Genomic DNA, 18,210 nt, shown 5'->3' with positions numbered 1-18,210 from the left:
GTACAGAGTGCAAGTTTTAGCTTCAATATAATTACGAAGTGAAAAACTCATTAGTCTTTTTTAAAGGGGTCAATTATTGATGCTTGGTGACCTACATGTAGTACAAAGAAACTGACTGCAACCTGTGAATTCACTTGTAAGAAGACAACAAAATAATTAATATACTAAAATAGTTCATATTTCTAGGGAACCTCCAGCAGAAGAAGTGAGGTCAGGCAGGGCTGCAGTCAGGAGTATAGCTCTTTTTGTTTGTTATCTCGAGGAAGGAAAGTGAGTCAAGGTCACTATGTAACACTCACACTCCTCTTTGTGACCTTCTCTGCCTCGGAGCGTGTCCACAGCATGTTGATACCATAGTAAAAGAGTTCTGGGAAGCGGATAAGCTCCAGGGCTGTGCCGATGAAGGCAGAGGTGATGATGAAGTTCACAAAGAAGGCTCCGTTCTCTGGTAGAAAGATGCATCTGGGGGTGGGGCAATAGAAAGGAGATTTCATTGAATCTTGCAGCTTGAGTTTCAGCCTTCACTGTAAAAAAAAAAAAAAAATTCTGTTTAGAAAAATGTTCTCTTCTTTGGTTGGTGAAGCTCTGTTTTTCTATTGAATCATCACAAATGATAAATTATAATTATTTGAAACTCCATTGATGATCATCCAAAGCTGGAAGTCATATTCTTGTTTGTTTGTTTGTTTGTAGTTGGTTGGTTTTTGTTTTTGTTTGTGTTTTGTTTTTGTTTTTGTTTTTTGGGTGGTTTTATTTTGTAACAAAAGACTTTCTGGGCATGGCAAAGCTTTACAAAGATGACAAACTGCCCAATCACAAAATGCACTGTTCAGGAAGAACACATTTGCAACAGATCCTTACACCTATCCTCATAGGCAACATGGGGTCAAAATAGAAGCTGGGAGTTCAATAGTCTATCAATCTTTGGAATGTACAGTGTATGAAGACAGAAGGCAAACTTTGACATAGGCACACAAATTTTTCTGTGCCGACTATGAAATGCTACTGAGTGTGGTGAACTAAAGTGTTCTTATAATCAAATGTTTGATTATATAGTCTCTACTTCTTGAATCCATAATCCAATCTTGTTGAGGGGTAAGGGTTGTCAAAGTGTTTGTAGGAGCCATCAATCATGATGTAAATGTCTATCATGCCTAATGATTCAAGTAAACAGAAAATGACAGGAAAGCTTTTCTCAATCTTCCTAAGGCTCAGACGGAGAAGTTTTAACAAGGATGACAAATGAAAAAAGGTGCAAGGAAGAAACGGAGACTAAGAATGAGGGAGAGGAAAGAAAATATTAACATGATTTTGACTCACCCCCATCTGATTTTGAGTTCTTCTACACTCTTCAAGCTGTACTCAAACAGGGCCTGTGCACTGTGACACACACACAAAGGAAAGAATGAACAGATCAATGAATATTTCTCACCATCATCTAAAAAATGTATGATACTTATTCATATCAATTTCAATTATAATGAGAGTTTACAAATAGCATGAGGCTCATTTGGTGGTTGATTTCCATTTTCTAAGCACCGTCTTGGTCATAATAATGTGATCATTGAGCAGAATATCAAATATTTCTTTGACAGAAATTTGCACACACATTGGTTTAAGAATGATACACACATCAAGAAATGCATAAATGTGAGTAACAAAACAAACAGATATACAATACGATTATCAGTAACTGTAACAGAGCCTTCGCATCTACTGTTATGTAGCTTGTAGTTTGCAGTTCTAGTTCCTTCTGCTCAGAAGAGCACACCAGCACAGTTAATTCTTGTGACACAAATGTGAAAGGTCTTATACAATTTGCAAGTATCTGAGACTGCGTTTCGTCTTTTTTCTTTTTCTTTTTACACAGGCAGCACGTCAAAAATACATCATCAAACATTTAATCATCAAAGACACAAATGCATCCATCCCTAATGAATGCAAAATGCCACTGGAATGCTTAGCTGCTGTTGTTGACACATCATTATAAGTTTTCACTGCTGTGTAGGGTTACATTATTCATGCAGCTGTATTTGCTAAAATTTTACTTGCCATAGCTTGCCACATCTGTTTTTCATGTATTCATCTAGGTCCAGATCAGCAAAGATTAGACTACCTGTAACTTGCAATAACTGATAATTCCATGGCAACAGCCAATGAGCTCTCACGATATTAAGTAGATGCCCCCCCAAGGTTACTGAGATCATAACGTCCTTCAAATATGCAGTCACATGACAGTTTTGTGTATGCAGCACAACCAAACAATCATTTCCATTTGGCCTTGACGAAACCTTATTGTGGAATCTGCAATTCATTTTCACTTTCTGGAGTGAGCTTATACTTACACTGAAAAATAACCTTGAATTGTGTATGCCCTTCTGTTATCTGGACAGAGCAAATGAATCGCAATGACATGTTTGCCAAAAGAGATTAAGTGGGATATTCACGCTGACAGTGGAAACGTTATGATTTGAATTGTGTCATACATTTTATCTCTAAGTTCAGAGCCATTTTGCAATTGGGTGACTGCAGTCTAATCCCATTTCCAGCATGCAGACTTATGACACAAGCAAAAATGTCAATACGATTCAATTAGTTTCTCATCTTCTTCCACATGCAAGCCAGTTAGGATTTGATTGAATGTTCAGGTCTGTCAAGTGAGGGCGGTGTGACACATTCACAGAAGGGGAAAGTCACACGTGCAGGAGAGATATACTGGCACGCAATGGTGAACTTGAGTGCAATGAGGGAAACTGGAAAGTCTAGTGTATATTGCACGACCATATGTCATGAAATGCTGAATGAAAAATTCTACCTGGCCAGGCCAAGCGAGGGCAGTATTAGAATCATGAGGAGGAGGAAGATGAACGTCTTGCGCATGATGGTGTGGTTGAGCTTGGTGCGCGTCCAGTGGAACTCAAAGTAGTAGCTGGAGTAGACGACCAGCAGGGGAAGGAGGGCAGCAAACGTCCACAGGAGCAGGGTGGGCAAGAATTGTGACAGGAAGGGTGACTGTATGGAGAAGGGAAAGTGGAATATGGACAGAAATAAAACAGATGGATGTTAACTTAACTAGTTCTTACCCTACTTGCCAAAAGAAAAAAAAATCACTACACAAATTTTCAAATTACACCATAAAATAAAATTGCATATGATTTGATAGGTTACAACATACCCAAAATACACTCTACTAGGATTAAGAAACTTGAGAGAAGATAAAGTCTAGAAGTGTAAATTGAATCAACTGACAACACTGCAAAAAAGATTGGAGAAAAAGTAAACAAATGAAACACTGAACACAGCATATTCAAAAACTTTAGCATATCTCATGGAGATTGCAGAATATTATTTAACAAATGACACCAATGATTTCTTCAAATATGCCAACCAAACAGATGGCAACAAAACTGTGTTTTCCACTTTCTTTTTTCCTCTTCAAGTTCAAATTTCCTCTCAGTTCAGCAGAAAGAGAAAATAGTTTGACTATGCAGGATCAGCGTGCTTTGACAAAAGCAGCTCACTCCTTGACTCGTCTCACTGTAATAACTACACATCATTTTCTGCAGCGAGAAAAGCTTGCTGAAATCTTTACTGCATAATGCATCATAAGCTTAATCCAGTCTGCTTGGAGTGCCCTGTATTGAAGGCAAAATAATATCACACTAACATGATGATGCCAAGCGGAGAGATTTCCTCAGTTAAATGGTGTATCTTGGCACTAACCTTGGCCTTTGCTAAGGCATCTTGATAATTGGTGGTGTCAAGTGTTGTCATTATCACAGAGGGTGTGGTCAGGAAAAACAGCAGCACGAACAAGGCTGTGAAGATACAAGGACCACATGAAAAAGATTGCTAAATCCTACCACACCTGTCTACAAAGGAAGGGTTTATGCTTAACTTGTTTTTGGCCATAATCAGCATTTTGAAAAATGATTAGTGCAAAATACAGTTGTGTCCCAACTCACTTTCATACAAATGCTTTCAAAATGCTGATTAAAAATGAAAAAAAAAAGAAGGTGCATTTTCTCTAATTTTCTCTAATCACCTTCACTGGGGAAGCATTTAAATGCAAATTACACTTACAACTGGTAATTTCCTCTAATTACATTTACTGGAGAAGCATAAACGCGAATCATGTATATGATTGGCGATTCTCCCTAATCACATTAACTGGGAAAGCATAAAAGTCATGTGCACTGAACAGCTTGTTAAAGTAGGGGTTTATACTGGTAGTTTTTCAACAATGCACAGTGCATGTTTGCAAAATTGGTAATCTCTAAAGCTCAAAAACATTGAGCATCAACAGTACCTTCATGGGCACAAACCACATCTTGTATCAGCATTTTGGATAAGTGTTCCAAAGTGCTAATTCTGGATTCCCATATAAACGCACCCCTAGAACCACAAGTGCTGCAAATTCATTTGTACCGAGGTGAGGTGAGGAAGACGCGAGCAAAAATGTGTGCTCATGAGGGAGACAAAATGCAGCTGAGCTGGATGAAGGCTGTAGTGATAGAATTAAACCTATCTTTACTGACTGCTGAATTTCAATTTGGACTATAAAGTGAATAATGTGCAACTGAATTCTGACAACGGTGCACTTGCTATCACATTATAGGCACCTGAAGCAGAGCACCATTTGTCATTGAGAGTTTACTAATTATCAAACAATCAATGATAAATGCTACAGATTCACCTGAAGTATTTTCACCAACATTCTCTCCACTCACCGATATTGATGAGAATGACACTTAGCCACCACACATATGGACTGATCGACAGGTTTTCCCTGCAAGAGAAGACAAATCAAGATCAAACATCACAATGGGTGATTTCAAGTTTGGTGCTAATGCTGGCGCTGGTGTTATCCCCCCAACTGCCTTTCTCCATCGAGCTCAAACACGCATGGTCAGATTAACACAATTGCTACCAATCATAATCACTGATCCCCAAATACAGGATTGGAGGTGTCGTGGCTGAGGTGTCGTGGCTGGACACCTTTTCCCTGCAAGAGAAGACAAATCAAGATCAAACATCACAATGGGTGATTTCAAGTTTGGTGCTAATGCTGGCGCTGGTGTTATCCCCCCAACTGCCTTTCTCCATCGAGCTCAAACACGCATGGTCAGATTAACACAATTGCTACCAATCATAATCACTGATCCCCAAATACAGGATTGGAGGTGTCGTGGCTGAGTGGATAAGAGCGCTCGTCTGTGAACGACATGAGCGTGGAATGGTTCGTGGGTTCGAGCCCATGCCAAGCCCGACACGTTTGCCCTTCAGCAAGGCACTTTATCCACATTGCTGCTCTCCACCCAGGAGTATAAATGGGTACCCGGTAGGATGAGAAAGCTTATGTTGGTTGATCAGCATGTGCGCGCCTGTAAAAATGGCTGCGACTGGCTGGAATGCTCCCCAGGGAGTGGAGAATGAGCACTGTTAGTGCTGGTTAATAATGTATCCAGTGACCGGGGTAATAATAGTCTGTAAAGCGCATTGAAACCCTGAATTGTGTGAAATGCGCTATATAAAAACCAGCTATTATTATTATTATTACAGGTGTTATCTTTACACCAATGCGAAGTCAGGCAAGAATTGCACAATGGAAAAAGTGATCGCAATTTGTTGAAGTCAAATTAAGAAAAGACGAAACCATGAATACTCTGTATTAGACAAGTGATGTGGAAGAAGAATTAAAATGCCACTAATTTATCACATCTCCAAAATACAATGATCTTAGGACCCTGTTTACAGTGCGAGGCTCGGCCGCGGCTGAGCCCGCCTTCATTTCAGAGTAAACGCGCAAAAGGCCAAATGCGGGGCCAAAATTGGCCGCGCATTTGGCCACGCTCTGGAGGTGGTCTCGGCCGCGGCCGAGCCCGGCCTCTTCTTAGTGTAAACACAAACTGGGCCAAATGCGTGACCAATTTTAGTCTGGCTTCCAGACCCTCTGCCCGTACTATTTCGCTATTCACGATATTAACCCTCTCAACGTCGAAAACTAATATAGTTTAAGGTGGTTTTGTCCTGCAAAGGATCTTCCTTCGGCAAAGGCCTTTGCCCGAACGGTGACTTCGTCGCCACAGAATCCAGTTGGCAAAGGGTCTGAAAACTAGACTATACCAAATTGCATTTGTTTACAAGCAGAGCGCCACTACGACAAAATATTGAAAGGTTTGAATTAAAAACGCTGCCGAGCCCGGCAGTGTAAACGGACAATATTGCAGGGCTCGGACGCGGCTCCGCCACAGGCTGGCCCAGCCCTGCACTGTAAACGGAGTCTTTGTTTGCTCCAGGCATTACAATTATGTGGCCATGTCTACAGTGTTCATATCCACAGGTGACTATTACATTAGCAAAGACTACGCACATACTTGATGTGAGTGGTCATCCCGCATGGATGTGAATGAGGGTATTGCATATATAGCAACTCTAAAACCAACACTGAACTTGAAACTGTTAATTTGATAACCCCCACAGGTTGATGTTAGCCAACTGAAAAAAAAAAAAAATAGCATTCAAATTGCCAACACGGATTGTGGAGCTCGGTTCGGCAGATGACATTAAATACTAGGCTCAACACTAGCTACAGGCACTACGCCACAGCTTTGAGATTTTCGAGTTAGGGTTTACCGCTGGTGCCAGGGATGAGATAGCGCTAACACCAACATTAGCACCAAACTTGAAATCAATCATTGTAAATGATGTGAACAGTCATCTATTAGATAGTAAATAGTTAATGATTAGTATGTGACAACTGGTCAGAGAACAGGCCCTTATGACAGATACCCGTAACTCTGACTGCTGTGGTAGAACATTTTCTTATCTTGCATGACTGGATGAATCTTGTCTCACTGAAGAATGCACAGAAATTATACATGAAAGTTGACATGAAAGAATTGACTCTTCCGATATTGGTCATGCTTCCAAAACATTATCAGCTAATGACAGAGATCTGTTACATCTTTATGTCTATTTGCAAATAAAGAGGTCTGCTTGTTGTTGGTTTTTTTTCCTTCTGCGGGTGAGTTTGTTCTTTGATTTAAAACTCGCAAAATATACTTTTTCTGAGATGACAGTGAAGCAGACAAAAGACCAGGAGGAGACCACAGTTATCATGCTCTCTTCATATTAATGCAAAATACATGCAAGTGCATTGTAACACTGTATACCACTATGGAGTCTGCAAATGTTGGATCCTTTAATTGTCACAAATGCAATAATCAAAGGATGAATAATCCGATTAGTCTCCTATTTCTCCACACATTTTCATTTCTTAGCTCAGATAAAACACAGTCTGCATTCTAATTCAAATGATGGAATATGACATTAGTATGATATTTCCTGCAAGAGAGGCAGCTGAATGGTTAGCTGTAATGACATCAACAGCAATGACAACAGCATGCAAGTCATGCAAAGGTCGGATGGCAATGACAAGTGAAATGAATTGCGCAAAATCATTGAGACTCGCAATGACTGGACAGATAGTACATGCAGCCCATTCTTCAAGGGTAGAAATTTAAACGTGCAATATTCCCATGAGCAGTTGATGTATGGGAAATGAAATGCTTCACTTAACACCTCTAATATGGTTCTGTTAGCTAAAATTATTAATAATAATTTTGATACAGAACATGACTGGGTGAACGTCTGTATGATTGATTGACTGTAACATACACTATAATGTCAGCTCAAATCCAGTCTAGGATGTAGTAGAGCAAGCACATGTTAAAACAGGCATGCTGATCGACCACAATGAGTGCTACTAGCTACTGACACAGACATCAGTAAGTGGGTACTGTGTTATTTGCCATATTATTGCTGTTATAATGGAAAGTATTAATTGAGGAATTTGAGTGCCAGACGTTTCAGGCTGCTGGTATTAAAGCAATATCCATCTAAAAACCTACCAACACACAAGTACTATCTTATGTCTTCTATTACTTCTTGGAGAAACTAGGTTCTGGAACAGAGTGAGAAAATTGGATAACATTTGACAATCACGTAGAGTGACTCAATATTCACAAGCTGACATTATTCAATAAGAATCTATAAAGGTATTCAAATTCTGCTCAGCACAAGGCAAATCATGTATTAACAACTATGAGCAAAGGATAATTACACAAAACAAACTTGGCAAGACATGATACATATCTGAATGAAAATGGCTGGAGACTTAATAATTTATTTCTTAAATCTCACAGGAAACTTGAAGAAGTCAGCTGTCTCAAATGACATATTTGGAAAAGTCCAATATAGAAATTAAAATGGGAAAATAAGAAACTGTGATATAAACTATAATTTAAGCATATGAACTTGTTTCAGTCACATTTAATGCCAAAAATTAAGTCATAATGCACAAAGATAATTTTATTTTGTTGTACCTACAATGTTTTGACCTTCATGACCATACGTACTAGAAGCCGAGTTACCATATTCCACTATACTATGTGGTAATAATTGGTACAATGTTCTGTAACAGTTTTATATTGCACATTACATTCTCAAGAGGAAACAAAAAAATCAATACAGCTTTCAGTCCCCCCCCCCCACACACACACAAAATGCTCACGAGTAGAAACATTCATGTTCTAAGGGAGTTAAAAGAACATGGTAAAATACACAGGACATCATGCAAGACATTTGGGGATGGTCTCCTAACACTACTGACAACACAAAGGCTTGGATCTTGAACATTTCAACAATTACTTCACTGAAAAGACCCTTTCTTATCATATGGGAAAGGACATTCCAGGAGCGCTTATATTTCTTTGCCAACCAATGAAGAACTTTGTTGCAAGCAACACATTTTACCAGCTTATGTGATAAGATAACAAAAAAAAAGGGGGGGGGGGGGGAAACCTACCATATAATGTCATCTGGCTTGGGAGCAAAGTCAACCTCCCAGACTGTGGAGTGGAGCTGCCTACTGACACTAGACACAGTAGGTGGGCCTGTCTTTAGGGTTGCATAGTCATTGACGATCCTTCAACAAACAAAAAAAGAAATGGGGCAATTATTGCACACAAAGAATATACGTTTAAATGTACATGTCATCTGCATATCATTTATGAGCGGGAAAATGTTCATATATACAGGATTCTCTATCATTACTGTAACTGATGCTAAAAGAAACATCACTGCTTGTATGCAGTATTGCTAATTATGAACATTCTCTTTGTGGAGAGCACGGAGCAAAATGAAAAATACAAAATACTGAATAGAAGGAGACGGTGTGCATGAAACCAAACAATACGAAATTACTGAAAGCAAAGAGAAATTCACTCTAATGCATACACGGCATCCCATCAGTTAATGCATGTTTCGTGTCTTTACAAGTGAATGGAATCCTTTTAACTCATTTATAGTAGTTGAACTCCCGAAACCACCTGTCAGAGTATTTCCTAAACAATCCGAAACCGTGGTCTGCTGTTTTAGAGTTTTATGCTTTACTATTTCCATTGTTTTCATACAGAACATATATAATTACATAATTTGAAAGAGGTCAAAGGTGAACAAAAGTATGCCAGAATTATTTCTGTGACACACAAGTCTCTTGGTAAAGTCCTATTAGGCTTTCAAATAAACAGAACTTATAATAGACAAAAATAAACATGCAGTGATCTACAGTGTATTTTGCATAATTTAGAAAGTTGCCGAAATGAGAGTAATATTGTAGTACCTTCCAGGGAACAATAGGCCATTATGTATGGAATCTTAAAGCACAAGTCCACCTTCATAGACATGTGGGTTGAGTGAATGCAGCAATATTAGTAGAACACATCAGTGAGAGTTTGAGCAAAATCGGACAATCCGTTAAAAAGTTATGAATTTTTGAAGTTTCTGCTCAGTCACGGCTGGATGAAAAGACTACTATAGCTTGTGATGTCACATGAGTACAATGATATAAAGAAAGAATAAAGAAAATTCAACATATTTCCATTTTTCTCGCATAACAAAAGAACATTTGACTTCTCTCTTTCAGAAGGCAGGGGGAATAATATTACCCTTAACATACGTCAGTAGCAAGTCGAAGAAGTGTGCACTTTATTCGAAAAGTAAAGTTTAGTGAAATTCTCTTTTTATTTTCCTTATATAGTTGTACGCATGTGACATCATACACTGTAGTAGTCTTCTCTTCCAGCAGTGACTGCACAGATACTTAAAATATTCGTAACTTTTGAACAGATTGTCCAATGTTTCTCAAACTTTCACTGATGTATTCTACTAATATTGCTGCATTCTATAAATCCTTATGTATATGAAGGTGGACTTGTCCTTTAAGTTGCTAAAGGGCTAAACAAAAAAGACAAAAGTGACAATAATAGTGATATGATGACAGCACTTGTTTGCTAGGGACTCACTTTGCTGCCATGGCCTCACTGTGGACGGAGAGAAAGGCCATGCCCAGGTTACTCTTCAATGCCTTACGTTTCTCCTCCGCCACTGTGACGGTCAGTTCTTCCTCTAGCTGGCTGTAGTACTCGATGGCATCCACCTATATACATCATCAGATCACAAAGACAAGCCTTACAAACACAATGCAACAGATATCTGAGTGATAAAAAGAACTCAGTACTAGTGCAGGAAAGCCAACCTTGCAAACAGCACTGCAGTAATCTGAGTCATATTTTTGGTGGGAAAACACTATTTTTATCTTTCCTTCAATTTGACATGTGTAGTGACAAAAATTGGGGGAAAAACACTAATCTCCAAGAAAACTGCAGTTTGTTGTTGTTGTTGCTGTTGTTGTTGTTGTTGTTGTTTTTTTGTTTTTTTTGTTTTTTTTGTTTTTTTTTTGGGGGGGGGGGGGGAGAGGAAATAGTGCAAAACACTGTTAACAAAAGTAACAGATGGCATCTCTGCCCAGTGACCGGGCATAACAATTTCATTCATGATGCTTTTCACATTCACTGACACACACACAAAAAAAGATAAACAAAACTAAAAGTTAAAAAGACACAAAGAGTTCCATACTAACAGTACTTTGACTTTGGTAGCCAAGCAAAATTATCTTTTTTCAACTCATTGTTGATGGCTATAGTGTTTGAGGGCATCAACCTTCCTGAGGAAATTATGAGATAAATAGAAAACACAATATGTGGCAAACTTTTCATTGCTTATAACTAGTTGATTCCTGTACTCAAGCAGTTAAAGCCCAAACAAAGTTCTGGTACGCCTGCAAAAGTTGTCAAATTTTGCTCCAAAATGTGAACGTATGCCTAGGAAATGTGCGGAATAGCGCTGTAATAACAAGATATTCGATGGGTAACGACAAAAATGGGAAATATTAACCAAAAACGTTCAGTCTCAGAACTTACTCGGGGATAACTCGGCCTCGCTTTGCTTGACGGCGGGATGAGTTGTATTGATTGTCCCTCTGGATTGTACAGCGTTGTACTATGCATATGGGAGCGGCCTGTATAAACTACATTGTAGCGTTCTGGCTACTCGCAGTAATGGTGCGAGTTGTTACAACGCGCGCATCAAAAACCTCTTTGGCGAGCATGGAAAATTAGTGTGCGCCTCTCAAGCACCTCTAAAAACAATCAAAGACACTTGATAAACAACAACAAAAACTTCAAAGACCGCACGTCTCAGCAACTGAGGTGATGTGCGTATACAGTACTATATAGGCTTGAGGACCGCGCACTGTCCATTTGTTTTGTACAGGATTAGCACGCACTTTCCTGTCTGCTCGTCAAGGCCTCGTTTGGTACCCGTAGTATAGAGTACTGATGAACATGGCGATCACGAACTGTGTGTAAATTGTCTGAAATAGGGTCGAGTTTTCCCTGAAACCGAGTTAGTCTGGAGCCTTCTGGAATAAAAGTCGGTCTACCGACTTTTATTACTTTTCTCAAAATACTCCAAAACGACTCATCTTTCTGGCAAACCGCGTCAGCCAGGTAAGTTTCTTTGTAGACTCTTATATATATTATATATTGCAAGCAAATATGAAATGGTGCCAGACGGGTTCTCAGGCCCTTACCGGAACTTTGTTTTCACTTTAAGTACAGAATGGCTATCTAGTAATATCATCTATTATTATAGGAAGAACATATAAACATATGTAAAAACCTCAATATCATCATTTCTACTTCAGCAGCTACAGAGTTGGTTGAACACAATGATGGCTGTAGTACCCTCTCAAACACTATCAACTCTTTGAGTGTTTTGAGTGCTAATTGGCACAGAAAATCCCATTCCATTGTACACACTGTCCAAAGGCTCTAGCACAAAATGGGTTAAACACCATCACCAGAAAAAGAGGGCAGAATAAAAAAGCAATCAAATAAAAAATAAAATGAGGGTTATATGAGTGAAATCAGAGGTGGTGCAAGATGTCTATGTATTTAGATATGTATATTTAATTTGAAACAAAAAATCTTTACTGGCTAAACTGCAAGGCCCAAGGTAAAACCTTTTAGAAAGAGAAAAGAAACATATAGAAGCTAAACACTTGCAGTACTTGGGGTACACTTGCAGTCAGGATCTCAGTTGTGACAGATATTATTAGTTGATTCCAGGGGCAGATCCAGGAATTTCATAAAGAGGGGGACAAAAAAAAAATATTTCTGTTGCTACTTCCGGGTTTCATTTCATTTTTTTCTTTTTATTTCTTTTGTTTTAACAAAATAATAATAATAAAGGGACCATGCGCCCGGTGCAACCCCTTCTGGATCTACCACTGTGATTCTCCATTCTCATGATGATACAGCACCATTTCATCGAATGAGATTGGGATTTTTCCACCAGGCCTATGATCATAAAACAAAGACATGACATCTTGTCACAAAGATCACCGTCACTGCCAGAGCTCAAATAACCTGTGTAAAACAAGATTAATCATTCTTGGCTTTTTTTTTCTTAGTGCTTCATCGCTCACCTTGGGTCCCCCACAACCTAGCTGGCCGCAGGTTCCCGGCTTGAGGGTGGGACGCTGAGTAGTTCTCTGGTAGATCTTTTCACAGTGCAGCCTGTTCAAGTGGGCATCTCGTCTGGGTGTGATAGAAAGTACATATCACGAAAATGAGTGCTTCACATTTCAGGGCCATCTTTTGCCAGTTAACACTATTTACAGTATATAGGAGCACTTACATACCAGTATGACTATTTAGATCTGGAATATCAACCTTGGGAATTTAAATCTGAGGTTTTCAAACACTTTCAATTTGCAACAAAATATCAATCAAAGACCAGCAACATTTCCTCTGCAGTCTTGGCCCAAGATCTAATGAAAAAAAGTGAAGTTTTACACATTAACGGTCTTAAAAAGACAGAATTGTATGTTATCATCATTTCCCTGCTGCTATGGCCGCTCTTGAGGGATTTGTATCCTGGTTGATTTCAGACTGAAAGCCAGTGCTAACCCATTCCAGCCAGCTAAGCTCTATGGCAGAATAGTATGCACATTTGTTTCTGAATTTGACATTTTTACAAGTGTTGTGAAGTGATCTGCACAAATCTGCTCTACACCTTACATAGGCATAGACTTTTTAGCCTACTGTAACAAAAGTTCTTAGTGAATCACTGTTTTGATTTGTTGTTGTTGTTTTTTTATTCTACAATAAAAGTCAATTAATCTGAATAAAAACAGATTAAAATGTTGAAAGTGTATAGCTCACTACTCTCCAATCTCTGTCTAGGTTTGCTTCTTCTCAATACTACAACAATTTGGGTCCAGCAACTAACATATACACGCGATTTAGGTAGAACACCTAAGCCGTTACAAGTGAACAATACAGTCTTCGGTTTAATTTCCTTTGTCTGTCTGTGCATACCTCTGAGTGTCCAGTCTCTTTAGCCGTGCTATGTCATATGCAAACTGGACATCAGTCACAACAACATCTGGATATGCCTCTCTGCAAGAAGAAAGAAGAATCTCTGATGAAATGACAAAGAATGCCATGATACAATACCATAATCATGGACTGTAAAGAGAGAGATAAACAAAATAGTTATTACCAGTTCCAGCTGATCAAAAGTGACACTATGTCTATGCTTTAAACCCCAGCAAAACTACATGTACATGGAATTGGTGACTGTGAAGGCTGCATATTTTCTTCACATGAAAACATGGTAATTTATTAAATTGAGTAAACATCTGGAGGGGAATTTTCCTTTTTATTTTCCATACATAATGAGACAAAGACACATTGATTAAGATCACAGTTTTTATCGACCTAGTTCAAGCAGAGCAAATCCACTATCATAGCCAGCAGCTGAAAAAGTTAAGAAAAATTACTTGATCCTTACAGCCAACAATAACAAAAACAAGCCAAACGTACGATTTTACAATTCACATCATTCAAACAATTGTTTTCCAATGTTAAGCAATCTTCAACAAGTAGCTCAGAACAGAATGTCACTACATCAATAATTTTCAAGCTGATGGAGATCAATAAAACTAGAATTACTGATACATGAAAATGAAACTGGGAAAAAGACATTAAACTCCATCATATGTTCAAATAGAAACCTGTTTATATAATGAAATTATAAGAGGTAGGCTTAGTGACCGATTCTGCAGATATTTGGTAAAAATGTTATCAGGCAATAAGGTCTGTCATGAATGAGAATCTGTATGAGTTGCCCTTGTAGTCCAGATAATCATAATAAATAACACTCTATAGATAATGAAAACTTGGGGATACACTGAACAGCAGATTGTTGAGATTACCTGGTATTGCGTGAGGCTCTGCACACCTTCAGATACTAAAAGATGATGTTACTGTAAGAACTTACAAAGCTCTTATACATGCTGTAAAAGATCATTTGCCATTACCCCAAGTGACCCATAATAGATGTTCTGCTGCATTTGTGTCAACTGTAATAGCTTATGAAGCACTAATACATGCTGGCAAGGATCATTCCCCATTGTCCCAAGTGACCGAAGATGGATATTCTGCGGCATTTTGGGTCAACTGGTCCTAAGATACTATCCATCATTAGCAAAATCATGGTCGTGGAAATGAGTTCAAGATCTCATCTAATCATTGCAGCATAACACTGCAGCCTTAAAAGCAATTCCATAATCAATAAAGCATTTACTCTATAATGAAATGCAGTCTGAGGCAACTGGAAAAGACACCTTACACTGTATTAAACATAAATAGCAAATACTGAAGAACACATTGACAGAATGGCCCATTGCAACCTACAGGTAGAAAATTTTCATGAGATGGCTATGACTCTGGGCAAGAACAGGGCGAAGAGAAAAGCACACTCACTGGAAATGCTGCTTGATAAGGGCTGCGTCAGTTCGCTCCAAGGGTATGCCGGATACTAGAAGTGTCCGAGACATCTATGAAAAGAGAGAGAGTTGGGTGAAATTTCACTCAATATCACAAGAGGTGGGGAGAACATCTGTCACTGTGCAGTAGCATTGGACATCTCGTGCCCCTCTCTCCAAAAATTAAATTGATTTTCTCTTTTCTTGGTTGTCAAAAAGACAGGATCACACTCAAAGGTTTGCATGCATTTTACAAACTCATATTATGTGTTGTTTGAAGGTTTGCATGGTGAAGAACTCATATTAGTACAAGTGTGCGATAAAGCATAATTTGTGATGACAAACAGCGTTATAAAACTAAATAAGTATGACCATGAGAACCTAAATGAGACAAACAAAGAGAGTCACTGATTTGTTGACACATCGCTGAGAAATGAGCAAGCTTGGCGGAAAAATGACAACTTGTTGACGGCACTGGTGCGTTCACCTTTGATTTACACCTTCACACACATGCTGTACATGAGGTTTACAGGGACAGGGTTCACCGTTATCTTCTCAGGCATATTCACTGAAGTGTGGCGAGTGATGTTGGTTCACCAATACACATCTTCTCATGCATATTTACTAAAGTGTGGTGAGTGATGTTGGTATGTTGGCAGAGAAGTATTAATCTAGGTCAACAATATGGTGCGAAAATGTCATGGAAATAAAACTTATGGGTCTAAACAAAGCTGCATATATCATGCTGAGAGACGCACTGCCCTGCGTAACTACTATTTAGGTTAAACAAGGTGCTTTCCAACAACACATGATTCTCAACATAAACTCTTCACAGCAACTCATATGTACACATAATACACACACATGTTCATGCAAATACACAATCCATGAATAACTCAGAAAAAGAAGTGACAATTTTTCTTGATAAAATCTCTAGTAAATGCAGAGTACATTACATAGTCTTCTACATTGGCCATGACCACCTGACTAATGATTGCAAGAATGCCATTTATATATTCACTGATGAACCCATATTTCTCACACACAAATCCTAACTCTACCCCCCCCCCCAAAAAAAAAAAAAAAAAATCAAGATAAAAAATTAAAAAATAATTTCTATTTCAAATCATTTTCTTGACATTGGTTTCCTTACCGTGTCTGTTTCCTCACGGTAGGGAAGATGAGTGGAGAAGTGGCGCATGAAGATTACAACGAGGATGAAGTACAACATACAGAAGATTGTGTGAACCCATAACTTGCCATCTCTGTAGTAAGTAAAAAGATAGAAACATAGAGAAGAGACAAAAGAGAAAAAGAATGATTAAAAAATGATAGAAAGTGAGACAAACGAATCAACACATACATATCAACACATAAAAAGACAGATGGATAGACAGATAGATAGATAGAGAGAGAGAGAGACAGTGCGCATTTCTGTGTGTGGTGATATAAATAACATGTTTAACGTCATCGGTACATCATCAATACATCAGTCCTTCTAGTACCAAGCAATCTAAATTCATAAAACTAAGAAGATGAGCTGAAGACGGCAATAAAACCATATTAAATTTGATTTCATTTTGAAGAAGAGGGATTGAAATAAAAGCAACTAAAATTGACGAGACATCAGTTTATGAAACAGGGAGCCAGAAACGGCCCAACAGACTCCACTGCAGCTGGTTTATTTATTTTCAGCTACCACAACTCTGTTGGCACAAGCCAGATATTGACTTGATATCCTTTGGATTTGCTTCACCTCAACACATGATGGATTTCATTCGAAACACTTTTCTTGTGGAAGCAAATTTCCCTTCAGTTAATGGCTCCTTTCATACAAGAGAAAAATAAAAAAGACATGTCTTATAATGTATTTTCATGACAACTTTATGAATGCAATACAATAAAACAGAAAAACCTTTCCCACAATTGTTTTTAAGACATGTCAGGTATTGGTACTATGAAATTGTTTTTCATGACAATGAAGTTGGTGAAGAACATAGGAAGCTTATTCAGAAAAAAAAATTGAAAGTAAGGGGATGACACCTATATGAATTAAGGGAAACCTCTTCCACTTTGTTTTCAGAACACATCTAGCATACGAACTACAAAACTGTTTTTAATGACAATGAAGTTGGTGAAAACATACAAAGCTTACTCGGGGAAAAGGTGAATGAATACAGGTAAGACGGAAAAATTTATCAGTGTCCTTTGTTTTTTGAGAGGCTTACTGGTTGGGGATGTTGGTGATGGTCGTCCGGCCAAAGTTGTTTGGCCCCAGCTCTTGGCTACCACTGAAGTTGAGTGGTAGGATGACCACTAGGGAGAGGACAGTGACGATGATGACCAAGACGATGAGGTACCGCTGGAACTGGAGATACTGGACCGCATCCGGTCCCGAGTTACTCCGTATGTCCGCATCCCTGATCAGGTGTTCAAAGAGGGAGGGTCAAACAAGTCTTCAATCAACTAAACTTATGACATCGGCTTTTCATATTTGTACATGAATTACAAATATCATATAAAATATTTTAACTCAATTTCTTGTTTCAGAATGTTTTCTTTTTTTTTTTTGGAGGGGGGGGGGTGGATAGGCCAACGTTCCTTTCATTCTACTCTGTTTTTCTTTGCCATTTCCATTCACGCAATACATCAAAATGTACATGAACACTCTGCAAGAATATTTTGTATCAGTCAGCAATGGCAAGAACACTTTGAAATAATCATGCAAAGAGTGTATTATGTAAATGGGTATCAAAGTTCACAATAATCCCTTTACAGCATTTCTTACAGTTTGAAGATATTGTCTCTGTATGCCAAATGAGAAGTGATGTTACAATACTTCAACAGACCAGCAATGTCATAGTCTGTTTTTCTAAAATCAAAGATAACAGTTATACTTGACTTTGACTTACCACTTATTTGAGTGGTTCAAAACATTAAATTTTGATGAGAATGTCTGGTTTGTTTGTTTG

At 38.4% G+C, this 18,210-nt stretch overlaps 1 protein-coding gene across 1 annotated transcript in view; it reads right to left on the bottom strand.

The window, feature by feature from the left end:
* Nucleotides 1–18,210, bottom strand: part of LOC140228055 (calcium permeable stress-gated cation channel 1-like) — a 115,219-nt gene that overhangs the window by 49,458 nt on the left and 47,551 nt on the right. Inside the window, exons 7-18 of the mRNA XM_072308461.1 lie at nt 17,467–17,658; nt 16,392–16,503; nt 15,237–15,310; nt 13,788–13,868; nt 12,893–13,004; nt 10,368–10,501; nt 8,870–8,989; nt 4,731–4,789; nt 3,724–3,818; nt 2,816–3,012; nt 1,321–1,380; nt 300–462 (exon numbers count right to left, since the gene is read on the bottom strand). Coding sequence (XP_072164562.1) covers nt 300–462; nt 1,321–1,380; nt 2,816–3,012; nt 3,724–3,818; nt 4,731–4,789; nt 8,870–8,989; nt 10,368–10,501; nt 12,893–13,004; nt 13,788–13,868; nt 15,237–15,310; nt 16,392–16,503; nt 17,467–17,658 — 1,399 coding nt within the window. The remainder of the gene's footprint in view (nt 1–299; nt 463–1,320; nt 1,381–2,815; nt 3,013–3,723; nt 3,819–4,730; nt 4,790–8,869; nt 8,990–10,367; nt 10,502–12,892; nt 13,005–13,787; nt 13,869–15,236; nt 15,311–16,391; nt 16,504–17,466; nt 17,659–18,210) is intronic.

The sequence above is a fragment of the Diadema setosum genome, chromosome 1 (genome assembly GCF_964275005.1).
Source record: "Diadema setosum chromosome 1, eeDiaSeto1, whole genome shotgun sequence".
In the NCBI taxonomy this organism is placed as follows: Eukaryota; Metazoa; Echinodermata; class Echinoidea; order Diadematoida; family Diadematidae; genus Diadema; species Diadema setosum.
Note: the sequence above shows the minus strand (reverse complement) of the source record. Positions and strands in the feature narration are given on the sequence as shown.